The sequence below is a fragment of the Silene latifolia genome, chromosome Y, assembly GCF_048544455.1.
Source record: "Silene latifolia isolate original U9 population chromosome Y, ASM4854445v1, whole genome shotgun sequence".
Lineage (NCBI taxonomy): Eukaryota > Viridiplantae > Streptophyta > Magnoliopsida > Caryophyllales > Caryophyllaceae > Silene > Silene latifolia.
In genome coordinates, this window is record NC_133538.1 from 361,733,527 (window position 1) to 361,752,956 (window position 19,430).

The following is a 19,430-nucleotide window of genomic DNA, read 5'->3' on the forward strand; positions in this document are numbered from 1 at the left end:
AGAGATGGAGAACATCTTAGACTTGGTTCATTGTCCTTATGAGATGAGAGTGGAACAGGCTGCGTTCTATCTGAGGGAGGCAGCAGGCAAGTGGTGGGATTCAGTGAAGGTGAGTGCTAAGGAGATATACACCAACCAAGGCTTACCCGCTATACCTTGGGGGAGTTTCGTAGGGTCTGTGAGGAAGGACTTCGTGCGGAGCATGTGAAGAGTAGGTTGAGGGAGGAGTTTGATAAGTTTAAGATGACCGCCGAGATGTCGGTGGCCGAGTACTACGAGACAGTTCAATGAGAAGTCCAGGTATCTTTGAGGATATGGGTTTGAGTGAGGAGAACCTGGCGTTGAGGTTTGAGAGTGGGTTGACTACCAAGATTATGGATAAGTTACTCGTGGGAATCCTTACCGATGTTAAGGAAGCTTATGAGAGGGTCGGAAGAGCCGAGAGGTTGGTGGAGATGGCTCGGAGAGGTCCGTGGAGAGAAGAGGAAGTCCGAGAGCGAGGGTGGTGGCCAATCTAATTACAAGAAAGGCAACCACAATCAGTCTAAAGGATTTTCTTCTGGGTCTGGGTTTAGTGCTGGGGCTTCCTTTGGGCGTGGCCGTGGAAGTGTGAGCAATAGTTGGGGAGTGACCTGCTTTGGTTGTGGTGGCGTAGGCCACAAGAGACATGAGTGCACGAGTGCACCGGGATCTTTTCATAGACCTGCACAGAGCTTCGCGAGCAACAGACCGGCTGGATCATGGCCAAACCGGGGAAGTTAGAGTTACCAGAGTGGAGGCAACCGCAACGGCGGTAATTCTTATCAGAAGACGCCGACGAACAACAACAACAATCAAGGGTCGGGTGCTAAGCCGACCGCATCAGCCAGTACTGTCCAGGGAGGTGGGCAGAAGACCAGTGGCAAGTTATTCATGATGGAGAAGAAGGCAGCTGAGGAAGATGCGCACGTTATCACCGGTACATTCCTTGTTAATGGTATTCCTACGTTTGTTTGTTTGATTCGGGGGCTTCTCAGTCGTTTGTGTCTTCGAGTCATGTAAAACAGTTGGGTTTGAGAGTATATGAGTCTGTTAGGGAGCAAGTTTTCATACCTTCGGGTGAGTCTGTATCGTGTGGGAGGTTGTTTAGAGATGTATCTTTGATAGTTGAGCAAGTCGATTTCCCTGTAGACTTGCTAGAGTTTCCTTTTAATGGTTTTGAGATGATAGTTGGGATGGATTGGTTAGGAAAGTATAAGGCTAAGATAGACTGTCATCAAAAGAGAGTGTCCTTAAGAGGTCCAAAGGGTGTTAGTGTGTCTTACCGTGGGTTTCTCGTCAAACCCAAGGTTAAGTTGATTGCAGCTGTTACCTTGAAGTCTTATCTGAGGAAGGGATGTCCTCTGATCTTGTGCCATGTGAGAGATGACCGGATAGAGAGTCCGACAGTTGATGAGATACCAGTGGTGGGAGAGTTTGCAGATGTTTTTCCAGAGGAGATTCCGGGGTTGCCACCGAAGAGAGAGATAGATTTCACCGTTGAGTTGAAGCCAGGGACGGGGCCAATCTCTAAGGCACCGTACCGTATGGGTCCTAAGGAGATGGAGGAGCTTAGGAAGCAGTTGGATGATTTGATAGAGAAGGGATACATTAGACCAAGTGTATCGCCTTGGGGAGCACCAGTTCTTTTCATGAAGAAGAAAGATGGGAGCTTGAGGCTGTGCATAGATTACCGGGAGCTGAACCGTGTGACGATAAAGAACAAGTATCCTTTGCCAAGGATAGATGACCTGTTTGATCAGTTGAGCGGTGCAACAGTCTTTTCTAAGATTGATTTGAGGTCGGGGTACCATCAGGTGAAGATTAGAGAGGTGGACATACCAAAGACAGCTTTCACGTCAAGGTATGGCCATTATGAGTACGTGGTGATGCCGTTTGGGTTGTCTAATGCGTCGGCAGTGTTTATGGATTTGATGAATAGAATCTTCAGACAGTTCTTGGACCAGTTTGTAGTGGTGTTCATCGATGACATCTTAGTCTACTCTAAGACTAAGGAGGAGCATGAGGAGCATCTGAGGATCGTGTTGCAGACTTTGAGAGATCATGAGTTGTATGCTAAGCTGTCCAAGTGTGAGTTCTGGTTAGAGAAAGTTTCTTTTAAGGGCATGTAATCTCTAAAGATGGGGTAGCTGTGGATCCGGCGAAGATTGAGGCAGTGACAAAGTGGGAAGCACCAAAGAATGTTGCTGAGGTTAGGAGTTTCTTGGGTTTAGCTGGATACTACAGACGGTTCGTGAAAGATTTCTCCAAGATAGCTAGACCGATGACAGCGTTGATGAGGAAAGAGAACAGGTTTCGTTGGGATGAGAGTTGTGAGACGGCGTTCCAAACATTAAAGGAGCGTTTGACCACAGCTCCTGTCCTAGCATTGCCTGAAGGGAACGAGAATTTCGAGGTTTATACAGATGCCTCGAAGAATGGGTTGGGATGTGTGTTGATGCAGAATGGTAAAGTGATTGCCTATGCTTCTAGGCAGTTGAAGCCTTATGAGGAGAACTACCCTACTCATGATCTGGAGTTGGGTGCAGTGGTGTTTGCTCTCAAGATTTGGAGACATTACCTTTATGGAGCAATCTTTAAGGTATTTTCTGATCACAAGAGTCTCAAGTACATCTTCACGCAGAAGGAGTTGAACATGAGACAGAGGAGGTGGATGGAGTTGATTGGCGACTACGACATGGAAATCATCTACCATGAAGGGAAGGCCAATGTTGTAGCTGATGCTTTGAGTAGGAAGAGTGTACATTCCTTGTGTACAGCTCTATCTTTGATGAGGCTGAGGGATGAGGTAGCGAGCTTTGGGATACACATGATGCAGAAAGGAGATGCCATGGGTGATATGACAGTACAGCTTGAGTTTTATGATGATATTCGGGATAAGCAGGCTTTGGATCCTAAGGTAGTTGAGTGGAGAGCTGGAGTAGAGAAAGGGACAGTGTCCCGCTTTTCTATTCATACAGATGGTAGTTTGAGGTTTGATGGTAGGTGGTGTGTTCCTAATGATGAGGAGTTGAAAAAGACGATCATGACAGAAGCGCATTGCACACCATATTCAGTTCATCCAGGTGGAGACAAGCTATACAAGGATTTGAAGAAAACGTTTTGGTGGCCTGGGATGAAGAAAGAGACAGCTGAGTTTGTGTCCCGTTGTTTGACATGCCAGAGAGTTAAAGGGGAACAGTGACGACCACAAGGTAAGATTCAGTCTTTAGAGGTGCCTGAGTGGAAGTGGGAATCCATTTCCATGGATTTCATTGTGGGTTTGCCTAAGAGTCAACAAGGTAACAACATGATTTGGGTGATAGTGGATCGTCTGACCAAGTCAGCTCACTTTGTTCCAATGAAAGATAAATGGACTAAGGCACAATTGGCTATGGCCTATCAAAAGAACGTGCTTAAGTTACATGGAGTCCCTAAGGACATAGTGTCTGACAGAGATGCGAGGTTTATATCAAGGTTTTGGAAAGAGTTGCAGGAATCGTTGGGAACAGCTTTGAAGATGAGTACAGCATTTCATCCTGCGACAGATGGGCAGACTGAGAGAACAATCAAGACTCTTGAGGATATGTTGCGAGCTTGTGTGATGGATTTTGGTGGTAGCTGGGAGCAAAGGCTGGATTTGATAGAGTTTTCTTACAACAACAGCTATCACACCAGTATTGGTATGGCACCGTTTGAGGCTTTGTATGGGAGGAGATGCAGGAGTCCAATCTGTTGGGACGATAGTGCTGAGGCAGTGGTTTTAGGACCAGAGATGGTGCATGAGATGGTGGAACAGATTAAGATGATCAGGGAACGGATGAGAGCAGCCCAGGATCGACAGAAGAGTTATGCAGATCTACATCGTCGGGACATAGAGTTTCAAGTTGGGGACAAGGTTCTTCTGAAAGTGTCTCCGATGCGTGGAGTTATGAGGTTTAGGAAGAAAGGCAAGCTAAGTCAGAAGTTTATAGGGCCTTATGAGATCTTAGAGCGAGTTGGGGAAGTTGCTTACCGTCTGGCTTTACCAGCTGCGTTAGAGAGAGTGTATAATGTGTTTCATGTATCGCAGCTGCGGAAGTATGTGAGTGACCCGTCACATGTGTTGGAGGCAGAGAGCTTAGAGCTGGATGAGTCTTTATCATACCTTGAGGTGCCTAAGCAGATCCTAGACCGAAAGGTTAGAAAGACTAGGAGTGGTGAGACAGTTTTGCTTAAGATCCTTTGGTCTAACCACGAGACTGAGGAAGCTACATGGGAGGCGGAGGATATCATGAAAGAGCGTTACCCTTTCCTTTTTGATCAGGTATGTATGGTTACGGGGACGTAACCTTGTTTCTTTTAGGGGGGTAGGAGATGATCGCGAGAGTTTTTAAGAGTTTTATACACCTTTTATATGTTGTGTCGGTATGTTTGTCGGGATAAGTTGGGGTTAATACCATGTTTTACGTTGTGTTTTGTTTGACCTTCGAGTCGGGAGGCTTATGGGAGTACCTTTGTTTAATAGTGGTTTGAACTTCGGGGACGAAGTTCCTTTTAAGGAGGGAAGACTGTAATACTCCGTATTTATATGTCTTGGGGTACTCTATCGAGTAGCCCTTACTCTGTCGAGTATGGGCAAGTTGCGAAATAAAATAGTTTCTCGACTGTTGGGTACTCGATCGAGTAGTTTGGGGTACTCGATCGAGTAAGGGGGTACTCGATCGAGTACCTTGGGTACTCGATCGAGTGTCCGGTTTTACGGGGAGTTTTCTTGGGTTTTGTTAATTATGCGATTAAGGTATTTAAACATATCCGTCATTGTTTTAATTCACTTTTACAAAACCTAAAACCCTGTTTAAGAGAGAAAGCGACCAGTTCATCTTCCTAATCGCATTCTTAGCAATTCCCGGAGTTCAGACGGTCGGTTCTTGTTGTTTTTCGTGTCATTGGATTCCTTGCGTCGAGGGTAAGCTTTTAACATAATTTTTATAATGTTTTGTTGGGATTGATTAAACCCTAATTTAGAGATTGGGGGTTTTATGAGTAGTAAGTGATTGGTAGTCTTTATGTGTTATGTGTTAGGAGGAGGATTCATAGAAGAGGCGTTTTGATACAGCTGTAGATACCGTCTGCTTGTTGTGCTTCCAGGTAGGATTTCCTACTCAGTATTAGTCCCATAATGGGATATTGGTGATGTGTTGTATTTGGTTGTTTGATATAATGACTGTGTTGTGATTGTGGTTGTGTTTGTTGATGGTTCTCGAGATGCGTTCTCGGCTGAGTGGGGTCACTTGCGGGAGTGGCTTCACGCCCTAGTTCGCCCTTCGTGGAACCCGCCACGGAAGGGGATGTGCACATTAATGGGACAGGGTTATCGCTCGTATGATGAGCGGGGCTTAGGTGGGAACGGCATGCGGTCCCCCATCGCGGGCTGGTCCAGTGGACGGTCGATATTGAGATGATGGGAGTTGGTGGTGTGTGTGTGTGTGTGTGTGTGATTCGGTTCAAATTGTCTGTTATCTTATTGTTGTTATCTATGTTGATTGTGTGATTAGTCTGACCCGGTGTTGTTTTGTAAACTGCGGTGATCCATTCGGGGATGGTGAGCAGATATTGAGCGGTATTGAGATGAGTCTTGGGATAGGGGATGCCACGACATGACGATAGGAGTCTTCCATTAGTAGCCTTAGTTTATTTTACATTTCAGTTAGAACAGTCATTTGAGAATCTTGTATCGTACTTTGGTTTGGTTTTGAGGATTGTATTTATTCATTAAACTATTTATAATAAATGTTGTTTCTGTTTTGTCTATTTGATTATCATACCTCGGGCGACCGAGATGGTGACGTCTTCATACCTGAGTGGTCCTGGTAAGGCACTTGGAGTATGGGGGTGTTACATATGCCTTGTGTTCCATCTCAACCGGTAGATGGCAAGCTTTTCCATAAACTGACCTATATGGTGAGGTACCAATAGGTGTCTTATATGCGGTACGGTAGGCCCATAAGTTATCATCAAGCTTCATACTCCAATCTTTCCGCGACTTGGCAACAATGTTCTCAAGAATGGACTTGAGCTCACGATTAGAGACCTCTACATGGCCACTCGTTTGTGGATGATAAGCCAAGCCTCTTCTATGGGAAACCCCATACTTTGCTAGCAACGCATCAAGTTGTTTCTCACCAAAGTGAGTACAACGATCACTAATGACCGCTCGTAGCACACCAAATCTTGGAAATATGATCTTTCTTGAACAAGTTTATCACGGCTCGGGCATCATTGATGGGAGGAGCAATTGCCTCTACCCATTTAGAGACATAATCATCGGCAACCAATATCTAACGATTACCTCTTGATGAAGGAAATGACCCCTGATAATCGATACCCCACACATCAAACACCTCCACTTGCAAGATACCATTTAAAGGCATCTCGTGTCTTCTTGAAATAGATCCCATCCTTTGGCAAGCATCGCATGACATCACAAAATTCTTGGCATCTTGGAACATGTTAGGCCAATAGAAACCGGATTGCAACGCCTTTGAAACAGTCTTGGATGGTCCATGATAACCACCATAAAGAGAAGAATGACATCCTTATAGCACACCTTTCACATTTCATTGTGGGACATATCTACGGAATAGCCCGTCGGAGCAATGTTTGAATAGATAAGGATCGTCCCAAAGAAAAAACTTGGGATCATGTAAGAACTTCTTCCTTTGTTGATATGAAAGGTCGGGTGGCAACTCCTTTCCAACTAGATAGTTGACTATGTCGGCATACCAAGGAGTATTGGCTTCCAACATCATCAAAGCTTTATCGACGAAAGAATCGTCAATAGGTATATTAATACCTGCATCATCATACTTTAATCGGGATAGGTGATTGGCAAGAACATTTTCGGCCCCCTTCTTGTCTCGAATCTCAAGATCAAATTCTTGCAAAAGAAAGATCCATCTTATGAGCCTTGGCTTGGCCTCTTGTTTGGCTAGGAGATGTTTTAAAGCGGCATGATTGGTATGAACAATGACTTTGGAACTGTTCAAGTAAGAGCGGAATTTGTCTAAGGCATAGACAATGGCAAGTAGTTCTTTCTCCGCATTGGCATAATTGATTTGAGCCGCATCCAAGCTTTTGTTAGCATAGTAGATAGCATGGATCACCTTGTCCTTTCTTTGTCCTAGCACGGCACCTACTCCATAGTCACTTGCATCACATATAAGCTCGAATGGCAAGTTCAAATCCGGTGATTAGATGATAGGTGCGGAAATCAAAGCCTTCTTGATCCTATTAAAAGACTCAAGACAATCGTTGGTAAAAACAAATGGAGCATCATTTAAAAGAAGCTATGTAAGGGGTTTGGCAATCTTAGAAAAATCTTTGATAAAACGACGTTAGAATCCCGCATGGCCTAAGAAACTCCTTACACTTTTGACATTTACCGGTGGGGGTAGTTGTTCAATAACTTGGACCTTAGCACGGTCCACTTCAATTCCTCTTTCCAAAACAATGTGACCAAGTACCACTCCTTCATTCACCATGGCGTGGCACTTTTCCCAATTCAAAACCAAATCAACCTCTTCACAATGCTTCAAAACTTTAGTCAAGTTAGCCAAGCATGCATCAAATGAAGAACCCTAGACACTAAAATTACTACAAAAAAAAGGTGCGATAGCGACAGGACATAAAGAGGTAGCAAAAAATTTATGCGACGACCTGAAATGGGTTTGTGATAGGATGTCGCAACCTAATCAAAGATAAATACTCTAGACACAAATGAATTTAGTAATAGGGGTCGAACACAAGGAGACAGGAGTTGCTAAACAAGTTTTTATGGAGTAAATTCTATCGAGGTCGGTGATCGGTTGATTATTTGATTGGGTTTTTAAAACAATGATAAAGAAAGAGTCTATGAAGGTCGGGTTACATATGCAAAAATTATGTAAATACTCAAGTTAAACATAGGAGTTTATAATATCGTTAATTGTTTAGGTCTTATGACAATCACCTCTCGGCCTTATTGTCAACCATAGAACGGGTCCTAACGAGCTCACGCTATGGCTAGGTCGGTCTACTAAAACATGCTTAGTCTAATTCATTTTCGTGCCTCTCGACTTATAAAAGTGAATTAAAAAATTTAATCTAAGATAGTGGCCAACAATCAAAGACTAACAAAACAATGCAAGCATGTTATATAAACTTTTAAACGATATAATAACATTCTAATTCAACAATTGCGAAAACTATTTATGCATGGCTTCCCTTATTCCCTAGACAAAGTAAACTACTCTTGCATAATGTAAACTAAACTAATGAAAAATGATAAAGTAAACATGATAACTAACTAATAATGGAAATGATAAAGGAAATAACAAAGCAATACAAGAAATAGAATTACCTCAACAAAGGAAATGAAACTTAGAATAGAAGAACAAATACTTGAATGGAAATTGTAATACAACTTCGAAATGCTAAAGGACATGTAAATAACAATAAGGAAATATAATTTGATGGGAAAAAGCTACCGAGTGCTTCATTTCTTATTATCGTCGTGATCTTGGGTGAATGCTAATTTGACGGGAAAAAGCTACCGAGTGCTTCATTTCCTATAAAAAGCAATGAATACAAGCAAAATCACCTAGAACACGGAATTAGCTCACAAATACATTAATAGAAATGTAATAATCAAATAAACCGAGCTAAAATAGGGGGTTAAACTATATATAAAATGGACTAATCAAACTCCTCAAAGTAAACCTTTGCTTGTTCTCAAGCAAGCACACAATATAATGTATGACAAGGACAAGGGTACGAGCAACAATTATCTCAATCCAAATGTGATTCCCGTCAAGTAACTTCAATGTACAATGAATCATATCCCGAAACAATATGGACATAGGGAAAATGCAACAACATGGATGAGATTTACATGACGGCGTAGTATAAAGGACTTCTCTAGGACATTTCGAATCTTACATGATCTTATATGACATTGGGCTCCTCAGGTGAAAACACTCACACTCATATTATGAAAAGGGGAAATATATTTGAATGTGACATTCTCCTATCTACGACTCAAGAGAATGCGCCCGCAATCTAGTATGGTAGACATTCCAAATCAACAAGAAAATGCTAATCATGATCAAATATGCACAAGAAAAGAATCCAAGAACAAAGAAGAAGGCTAGGGGAAATAGGTAAGAAGGTGGACAAATGTTTTGGGTTATGTGGAGATCATGTCAAGCTAGCAACTAACCGAAAATTGCAAGGATGCTCATTCCGAACCTTGACCTTTCCGAAGAGCAATAACTAGAGCAAAAAATAGGATGATGACTCATTTTTTTCATTATAGCATAAGAGACTACTTCCCAAAACAATATATTTCAAACATGGAAGCAACTCATATTTCTTTCTCTTTTTTGTTTATCATTTTTCTCATCATGCTTCTTTCTTTTTCTTTCTTTTCATTTCATTTCTTTTTTTTTCTATCTTTTTCAATACTTTTTTTTTCTTTTTCTCCACCACCATTCACCAAATTACGGGAATCAGCAATCCCGTAACAAATATTGCTCACAATAGTGACAAATAACCATATCCCAAATAAGAGAGCATCCCGACACAAGTAGGAAACCACTAGCTCAACAAAGGTAGGATATGTTATATGTGGCTAAGAAAACGTCAAGATTTGGGCAATATTTGTAAGCAAACAAGTGAGTGGCTTCAAAATGCAATCATGATAGCAAAACTCATACAAAATGGAATAAAAAAATCATACTTGTGCGTATAGATGTAACGCACACCAAGAGGAGAAACTACACACACCTAGATGAAACCGGGTAAAGATGCACCGAATTTTGGAGGCTCTACCTTACCATTTATGTAGTTTGCCAATGTCAAGATCAAGTCTACTTTGTCCAAAATCCATCCCTCACCCACTATGTCAAGACATCCCCATGCATGCAAAACCCGTCAAAAGCACGACTCATTAGCTTAAAAAGCTACAATATTGGAAATGCAAAGAGAAATGACATTATGCAAAATACATAAGGGTGGACACAACAAACATTTTTATGAAATTTTTTAATGTTTTCAATTTTTTTTGGATTTTTGAATATATGAAAGCAATTAAATATCTAGACTCACTAAATCCTCCCCCAAGCTAGAACAACACATTGTCCTCAATGTGTGACACAAAGATAGACAAACAAAAATAAACAGAGGGAGATGGGATGACATATGCGGAAATAAAGGAAGGAAAGCATACTAAAGTGTAGAAGCCTCTCCCAAGCTAGCTTGAAAACGGGGTAAGGTCCAATTCAAGTAGTAAAGTACCTGCAAAAGACAAGCTACTACAAACTAAAGCAAGCTAATTGTCTTATTGTCCTAACTATTACATCAAAACCAACTAGAAATTACAAATGTCTAGAAACTATAAATTCTCTAAAAACATAAATAAACACGAATTTTCCTAATGAACATCATTTGTCCTCTAAAAAGCATGTCAACGCCCTTACATGTTTATCATACTCCTGCACATGAGTAATACACAAGCATATGTAAGCAATTGGTAAGATTTAAGCATGAAAGATCATAGGCAAGAAAGGATAAATCTCATCATAATGTCCATGAGATATTTCAAACAAAACCACCGTACTACTCCACTCATCAGCAAGAGATGGAGCATCATGCTTAAGACCATAAAATAAACCGTTAGTGCAAATATTATAATCATGAACGGTCTCAAATTGGTGATATGAAAACTTAACCTGGTAGGACTCATCAAAAATGGGGGGTTCATCCCACTTAACCTTTAAATGAAAAACACTAATTCCTCCATCAACGTTGACACGGCTGTCGCAATCCTATCAAAAATAAAACCAACTGGCTCTAACTAATGCAGCAGAGGCAAGTCGGGTATCGTATCCACAGGGAGGCGGTCACTATCTACACGCTATTATAGTCTGTCTATGGTCACAATTTGGGGGTTTGAGTAATTTTGACTAAACTAAAGAGTAATAAAAGTAAAAACAATTAAAAAGGCAAGAGTGAAAAGTATTGAGAGAAAATAAAGAGAAAGATGCCAGGATGTCGGTTCAACATGATATTACACAAATCAGCTAAAGGTAAGGTCAGTCGGTCTGATGTGAGAAAGGTAAAGGAAAGGTCCTCTCGGTCCGCTATCCGCCCTAGAATACTACTAACTTAGCTTTCACCCTCATTAGTGTAGTCTATTGTCCAGAACAGGTCTATTCATTCCAATCTTTCGATCTAGGTCTGAATTTAACCAGATTAATTACTTGAGTTGAATGCATTTAACCTAACAATTACAATTATATTGATATCAAACAATTATCACAGCAAAACCTCCTAAACTGATCAAAATATCATCGTTTTACTATCATGGCTCCCCTAATCCTCGTATTAGAGAATTTAGCTACGCATAAATGTAAATAAAACAATAATGAAAGATAAAACAATACTAAACATGGTATAAAGAGATGTGCAAAAGAGAATTAAATTAAATAGGAAGAGAGTAGAGAAGTTACACAAAACGAGATCCGGAAAATTAGAAGAGCAGAGCGACGTCCAACAGAACAAAAAAAAGGTCAAAAGGACTCTCAAACCTAATTAAGTCTCTCCTATTTATAGGAGAGATATTTATTAAACCTAAGATACGATAACAAGATATTAAAATCTTGCGTCAGATAGAAAAGTACTCGATCGAGGACATTATAACTCCTCGATTGAGTAACTCCTAGCAAAAACCTCTCGATCGAGCACAAAAATTACTCGATCGAGGACCACCAAAAAGGCACCTCTCGATCGAACAGAAAAAGTACTCGATCGAGCACTATAGTACTCGATCGAGTGGTTTCCAGCGCAAAATTCCTACTTCGCGCACTGAACTTCAAACGGCCGCCATTTCTTCGTTGCTTGTCGGAAACAAGTGATTTTTGTGGCGTTGGAAATCTAAGAGGATAAGCTTTCATATCTAATTAGAATCACTTAAATATCAGTTGTAGAACTCGATATATGGCTCCTCAAAGTAGGTACTAGTAATTTAAAGCTCTTATTTTTCTCGCCTAGCTTCTTTACTTCTACGCGCATCACCAAATAGTAGTTTCCAAGCTCCGACTCAACTCATCTCCTAAATGCATGCATAGGGACATGTTCTAAGCTTGATTCCGCTTCTCTTTGGTTCATTCCTGCAAATAGGACAAGAGAAACCAAAGTAGACAATTCGGGGGACATTCGTAGCTTAATACTACGTAATATGCATAGAAATGAGTGCAAATAAGGCTTAGAAAGACTATATAAAATGCACGCATCAAACCTCAAATGGGTTAACTACATCCCATGTAAAAGGATTTTCAAAGGTTTCAAATGACTCGGATAAAACCTCATCTGTTTCACTAAGGCCGGGCTCAAGATCACCCATGGCTAGTGTGTCATCTACTACAAGGTCATTTTCTTCAACATGAGTCTCTAAATTTTCAATTGGAATGACATTAAGGGGAATTTTAATAGAAAAAGTCGGACCATTGTCATTGTCATCCAATAATTCAAATTCATTAGGGGGAGAAGACTCACATTGGGGAGGTAAAAAGGCAAAAGAAGAGAAAATAGGCTCACGTGGTATCGATTTTTTTTGAGAAAGCTGTTCCAAACGAGCCTGAAGCACTTTGAGCTCCTCTTGGATACGCCACACATTGAATTGGCGTGCTACCTCCCGCAATTGACATTGGCAAGCCATAAAATCTAAGAAATTCCAAAGATCCGGCCCGATCATGTAGTAGACACCCCCATTACTCAAGTTTAGAGCCAATTCACGGGTCTCAAAATCCATGCCATCAAGTAAGAGATGACCCAAGTAACCCCCATCAAGGACATGTCAAAAGGAGATGAGACCATCACAAAAATAGTAGAACCGGGCAAGATAGTCATGAAAAGGCTCATCTTTGAGTTGTGGGACGAATCCGTCATTCATTATGAAAGGCCAAGCTTTAATTACCTACAAAATAAGCACTAAAACTACAAGGAAACCGTGAGAAGATCTGAAGGAACAAGTGTTCCCCGAGACAAAATAAAACAAGATAAAATTCAACAACTAATTAGCAAGCAAAACCGTGCTCCCTGGTAACGGCGCCAAAATTTGATAGGATGTCGCAAAATAATCAAAGATAAATACCCTAGATACAAATGAATGTAGTAATAGGGGTCGAACACAAGGAGACGGGAGTTGCTAAACAAGTTGTTATGGAGTGAATTCTATCAAGGTCGGTGATCGGTTGATTATTTGATTGGGTTTGTAAAACAATGATAAAAGAGGTCGGGTTACACATGCAAATTATGTAAATGCTCAAGTTAAACATAGGAGTTGATAATATCGTTAATTGTTTAGGTCTTATGACAATCACCTCTCGGCCTTATTGTCAACCATAGAACATGTCCTAATGAGCTCTCGCTATGGCTAGGTCGGTCTACTGAAACATGCTGAGTCTAATTCATTTTCGTGCCTCTCGACTTATAAAAGTGAATTAACAAATTTAATCTAAGATAGTGGCCAACAATCAAAGACTAACAAAACAATGCAAGCATGTTATAGAAACTTTTAAACGATATAATAACATTCCAATTCAACAATTGCGAAAACTATTTATGCATGGCTTCCCTTATTCCCTAGACAAAGTAAACTACTCTTGCATAATGTAAACTAAACTAATGACAAATGATAAAGTAAACATGATAAATAACTAATGATGGAAATGACAAAAGAAATAACAAAGCAATACAAGAAATAGAATTACCTCAACAAAGGAAATGAAACTTGGAATAGAAGAACAAATACTTGAATGGAAATTGTAATACAACTTTGAAATGTTAAAGGAAATGTAAATAACAATAAGGAAATCTAGCCTACTCTTTATTCTAAAAATTAAGACTAGAACATATATAAAACACTACAAAACAAAGCATTCATAGCGACGGGATCCCTGCGACGGTTCAAAAAGTCGTAGCAAAAAATATATGCGACGACCTAAAATTAATTTGCTACGGAAAATGCTGTCTGCGACGGATATATTTTTTTTTGCGACGAATTTTACGTCGCAGTGTAAAATAATCAAGGGCGCGTAAACGAAACCTTATGGCGGGTTTTATTGCGACGGATTTTCTGTCCCAGCAAACCAAGAACCGTAGCAAACAAATTTTTGGGACAGATATTTGAGACTACCTTCCGTCGCAGTGGAAAATTATAAACCCAACAAAATAGAATTGTGGGATCCCTTCTCATAAACTCAAATTAGGGATCTCATAAACCCAGCTCCCCACAAAATAGAATTAGGATCCCTTCAACACACCACCGCTCCCTTCTCTACCGTCACCCACGCCGAACCCCACATCGGCCATCCCTCGCTCCGGTCAGCAGCAGGCCAGCAGCTGCACAATACTCCATCCTCGCTCCCTCTCTCAAGTCAGCAGCTTCTCGTTTCCTCTCTTTATGTTTTATCCCCTTTAAATTTGTTAAGACATGTTTTGATTGTACAATTTCATTTCTATAATCTGTTTCTAAGATACAAATTCACTTAGTGTTAAGTGAGGTTTTTAATTATTAGCTTGTTATTCTTTGATCTTGTTTAAAGATATTAACTTGTGATGGGTTTATTGAAAAAACATGGTGATAAATTTGATGGGTATTACTTAGGTTTTTAGAAACAGATTATAGAAATAATCAAGAGTTATAGTAGATGTAATTAAAAGAATACAAGCAGCAATGAAAGAATACGTATACTATTATTAACTTTAGTTCTATGGTCTTATATCATACAAGTAGTTTCTGTAACATGCATTTCATGGGTTTTCAATATCGTGCATATTCAATATCAAGCTTTCAATTACCAATTGTTTGACAACTTTGCTTAAAGCCATCTCCAAGTCTATGTTTTACCTGTCTGGCTTTGTGTTTTTATTTTTTATTTTAATGTTGTGGTTATTTTTTATTATGTTTGAACTTTGAATGTCATTCATATACATGTGTGTAGATTTGAAATGAAAAGATTAGATCGAGAATGGATGTATGAGAGGTTGGATAGTGATACTAAAAAATTAAGACTGGAGTTTGCGAAAGGTGTGCAAGAGTTTATTATTTATGCTAAGCAACAACCTGAATATAAGTCAAGTAAACAAATTAGGTGTCCATGTGCAAAGTGTCAGAATAAAGTCTATTTAGTTGCGCAAGAAGTACAAAAACATCTGGGTCTAAAGGGGTTTTGTGATGGGTATTATGATTGGGTGTGTCATGGGGAAAATTTCCCAGTGGAGGAAAGAATTGTCTCGGACAACCCATATCGAGATATGGTGGAGGATGCACTTCGGGATAACATTGATCAAATTAGGGAGGAAGCTCTCAATGCTGAGGTGGTAGACGAATCCCCAAACCCTTTAGTGCGTGCGTTTTTTGAAATGCTTAAGCACGCCGAACAACCTTTAATGTGAAGGGACTAAATTCACTCTGTTACAATCGGCTGCAAGGCTCATCAATTTAAAGTGTGAGTGGAATTTAGCTCACAAATGTATAGATAGTTTCACGTCATACATTAGAGATATCATTACGGAGAAAAGTGTTATGACTCGAAACTTCTACGAAACGAAAAAAGTTCTCAAAGCTCTTCAACTTCCATGTGATAAGATCGATGTCTGCTCTTTTGGGTGTATGCTTTTTTGGGAGGATGATGCGGATCTTGATAAGTGCAAAAAATGTGGTGAAGATAGGTATAAATGTAAAACAACACAAAATGGCAAAAGAGTGTCCAAAAAAGTGCTAACTTATTTTCCATTAGGACCACGGTTGCAACGAATTTATGCAACAAAGCACATCGCTGGTCAAATGAGATGGCACTATGAAAACCCTCGTGTTAGTGGAATAATGTCCCATCCAAGTGACGGCGAAGCTTGGAAACACTTTGATCAACAACATCCACAATTTTCAAGCGAGCCTCGAAATGTGCGACTTGGACTTTGCACCGATAGATTTCAACCTTTCGGGCAATTCGGAACAAAGTATTCATGCTGGCCTGTTATGGTCACTCCATATAACTTACCACCACGGCTTTGTATGAAGAGGCAGTTCATTTTCTTATCCTTAATGATTCCTGGTCCTAAGAACCCGAAACAGAACCTGGATATATATTTACAACCGTTAGTTATAGAGTTAAAAGAGTTGTGGAGTACGGGACTCTTTACATATGATGTTTCAAGGAAACAAAATTTCATACTAAGAGCTGCTCTTTTATGGACTATCAATGATTTCCCTGCTTATGGTATGTTATCGGGTTAGACCACTGCCGGTGAACATGCTTGTCCTTATTGTATGGAAAATGAAACTAAGTCTTTCTGGCTAAAACATGGTAAAAAATGGAGTTGGTTTGATTGTCATAGACAATTTCTGTCTCCTGATCATGTTTTTCGTAAGGATAAGATTCATTTTCGAAAGGATAGGCCCGTAGAGAATGATATAGCTTCAACGAGACTGAATGGATATGAAGTGTGGGAAATTGGGAATGTGTGAAGGACTTGCCAAAGATTGTCGATGCAAGCGATGGAGAGTTGAAAAGGTTAAAACAAAAAAGGATCGGTTGGTGGAAACAAAGCATTTTCTGGGAGCTTCCATATTGGAAAACGTTGTTAATAAGACACAACCTTGACGTCATGCATATTGAGAAGAATTTTTTTTAACAGCTTATTAACGCACTGATGGATGTGAAATTCAAAACATGTTTTAATTCCAATTCAGTAAAAGATTTGAATGAAGTTTGTAAAACGCAACGAAAAGCAAATTCATTTGTTTTAAAGAAGGAAGAAAAGAAAGCATTGTGTGATTGGGTATGTAAGCTGAAGTTTCCAGACAGATATGCTTCTGATTTGAGCAGGTGTGTTGATAAAAAGGAATTAAAGTTAACTGGCTTGAAGAGTCATGATTGTCATGTCTTCATGGAACGCTTACTGCTAATTGCTCTAAGACATCTCCTCCAAAAGAATGAGTGGAATGCGATAACTGAGATTAGCCAGTTTTTCAGAGATCTATGTGCATCTACCATAAAAACTGAAAAACTCGCCAGTTTGGAGAATAACATTGCTGTTATCATTTGCAAATTGGAGAAAATTTTTCCACCTTCATTTTTTAACTCTATGGAACATTTACCAATCCACTTGCCTTACGAAGTGAGAGTAGGTGGTCCTGTGCAATACAGATGGATGTATCCATTTTTGAGGTAATCGTTAACTTGTAATCATCATTATTTCATCATTTATTAATTATATAGCATTGAAAAAACTACTAACAAATCACCTACAGGTTCTTGAATCATTTGAAAAATAAAATTGGAAACAAAGCTCGAGTTGAAGGTTCTATATGTAATGCATACTTGCTTGAAGAGATATCAAACTTTTGTTCTCTTTACTTTGAAGAACATATAGAGACAAAAGCAAAAGCCCTTGACTTTGTTATGAATGATGACCAATCTAATTCAGAGTTGCCTGAAGCATTCCAAGATCATTTGGGAAGAACTTCTGGTGCTTGTTCCATTAGATTTTTAGAGGATAAAGAATATAAACAGGCACACCTTTACGTTCTTTCTAACTGTCAAAGTTTAAGACCCTATGAGGAGTAAGTGTTAAAAACTAGCCTGAATAACCATTCTTAGTTATATTTAGTAATTAAGATGGTCTATCACTTTAATGCATTTTGTTTAATGAACATAGGAGGTTTAATGGAAATTCTGATCAAACACTTTCATTTCCTGATTGGCTAAGAGCTCAAGTAAGTACATGTTTATCCTAGTAATTAATCAAATAAGAACCACCTATTTTTTGGGAAAACATTCTGTAATAAATCGTTATTATGTAATAATAGGTAAACGATTTAAAGAGCGACCTGCTTGTAGCTTTAGCAATGGGCCCTTCAAGAAAGGTTAGAACTTGGAAACGCTATTCCATCAATGGGTTCAATTTTCCCGTTTTTAAAGACGGAAAAGATGTACAGAAATCTTCAATTAATAATGGTGTGTGTGTGAACTCTACTGAAGGACTCGACTACTATGGAACCTTAAATGAGGTGATTGAGTTGTGTTATACAGGGAAGGAAGGTAGTTACAGAAGTATCTTGTTTAAGTGTGATTGGATTGATAACTCAGAGAGAGGTATGAACGTCCATAAGGAATATAAACTTGTGGACGTTAATCGGAGTAAGAAGTATCCAACATACGATCCATTTGTGTTAGCACATCAAGTGGAGCAAGTTTGTTTTGCTCCCTATCCTAACACAAAGGGAGATAAAGATCAATGGTCGGCTGTTTTCAAAACTCAGGCTAGATCGCACATTAATGCTCCCGTTGATGAAGGTATTTTTCAGGATGTAGCCACTTCTGAGACGATCTTGTCATTTATTGAAGAAAATGAAATGGGGGAAGAAGAGCTTGAAGAGGTGGAGGAGTTGGTTATTGAATAAAATGAATCGGGGGAAGAAGAAGTTGAAGAGGTGGAGGAGGCTGAAAATGATGATGAGGAGGAGGCTGAAAATGACGATGGAGAGGAGAATGAAGCTGTAGATGATAAGGATACTCATGATAATGAGGAAAATGATGATGATGATGATTATGATGATGATGAAGAAGAAGAAGACTTCTTAGATGACCTTTTTCGTGATAATAATGATTATTAATTATGTGTCTTTGTTATTTCAATCTATGTTATTTGCTTCCCCTATTATTAGTTAACCATGTATAATATACAATGTCATTTTAATGCTCGTGTTTCTAATGTAATTTCTTGGTTTTGTTTGTATTTTCTGGGTTGAAATTGCGTAGTAGCAGAGACCTGCCCGGTTGAATCAGAACTAGAACTGATGCAAAGTATAGTATCACTACTCTACTCTGTTTGTATTGTAATTTAAACATCTCCCTAGTACACATTGTTACATTGTTTATATAATGTGTTCTTTAGCTTAATGGCATGCTTCTTCGACTGTTAGCATTTGATGATTTCAGTTTTATAGCCTCTTATATGTCTTTTTCAGTGTGTATTTAATCAGCTATGGCGCGTGGCCCTCGAATGCGTAGAGGTAATTCAAGTAATACCCAGGAGCAGGTGGACAATGAGAACAGGTAGTGACTCCCGCTCCAAACAGTAATCCCTCCACTCTTGTTCATCTCGATCCAGAATTGGAACATGGAGTTTGGTAAACATATAAATGACTTTCATTTGTTCTTAGTATATTAGACCGTCTTATATAACATTAGCGTCTATATGGGTAATATGTACTCTAGGTATGCTGCTCCTGTGTAAGTGTACTTGTTTTTTTGTTATTCCCTGGCAATTACAGATTCTGGTGTGTAAGGCTGTAACTAGCCACATCCAGTCACATAGTGCAAATT

At 39.6% G+C, this 19,430-nt stretch overlaps 1 protein-coding gene across 1 annotated transcript; it reads left to right on the plus strand.

The window, feature by feature from the left end:
• Positions 1–15,625: 15,625 nt before the first annotated feature.
• Positions 15,626–18,505, plus strand: LOC141631730 (uncharacterized). Its single transcript, XM_074444360.1, has 5 exons — positions 15,626–16,319; positions 16,793–17,270; positions 17,354–17,665; positions 17,761–17,818; positions 17,912–18,505. The coding sequence occupies exons 1-5, from the start codon at positions 15,626–15,628 to the stop codon at positions 18,503–18,505; spliced, it is 2,136 nt and encodes a 711-aa protein (XP_074300461.1).
• Positions 18,506–19,430: the final 925 nt, after the last annotated feature.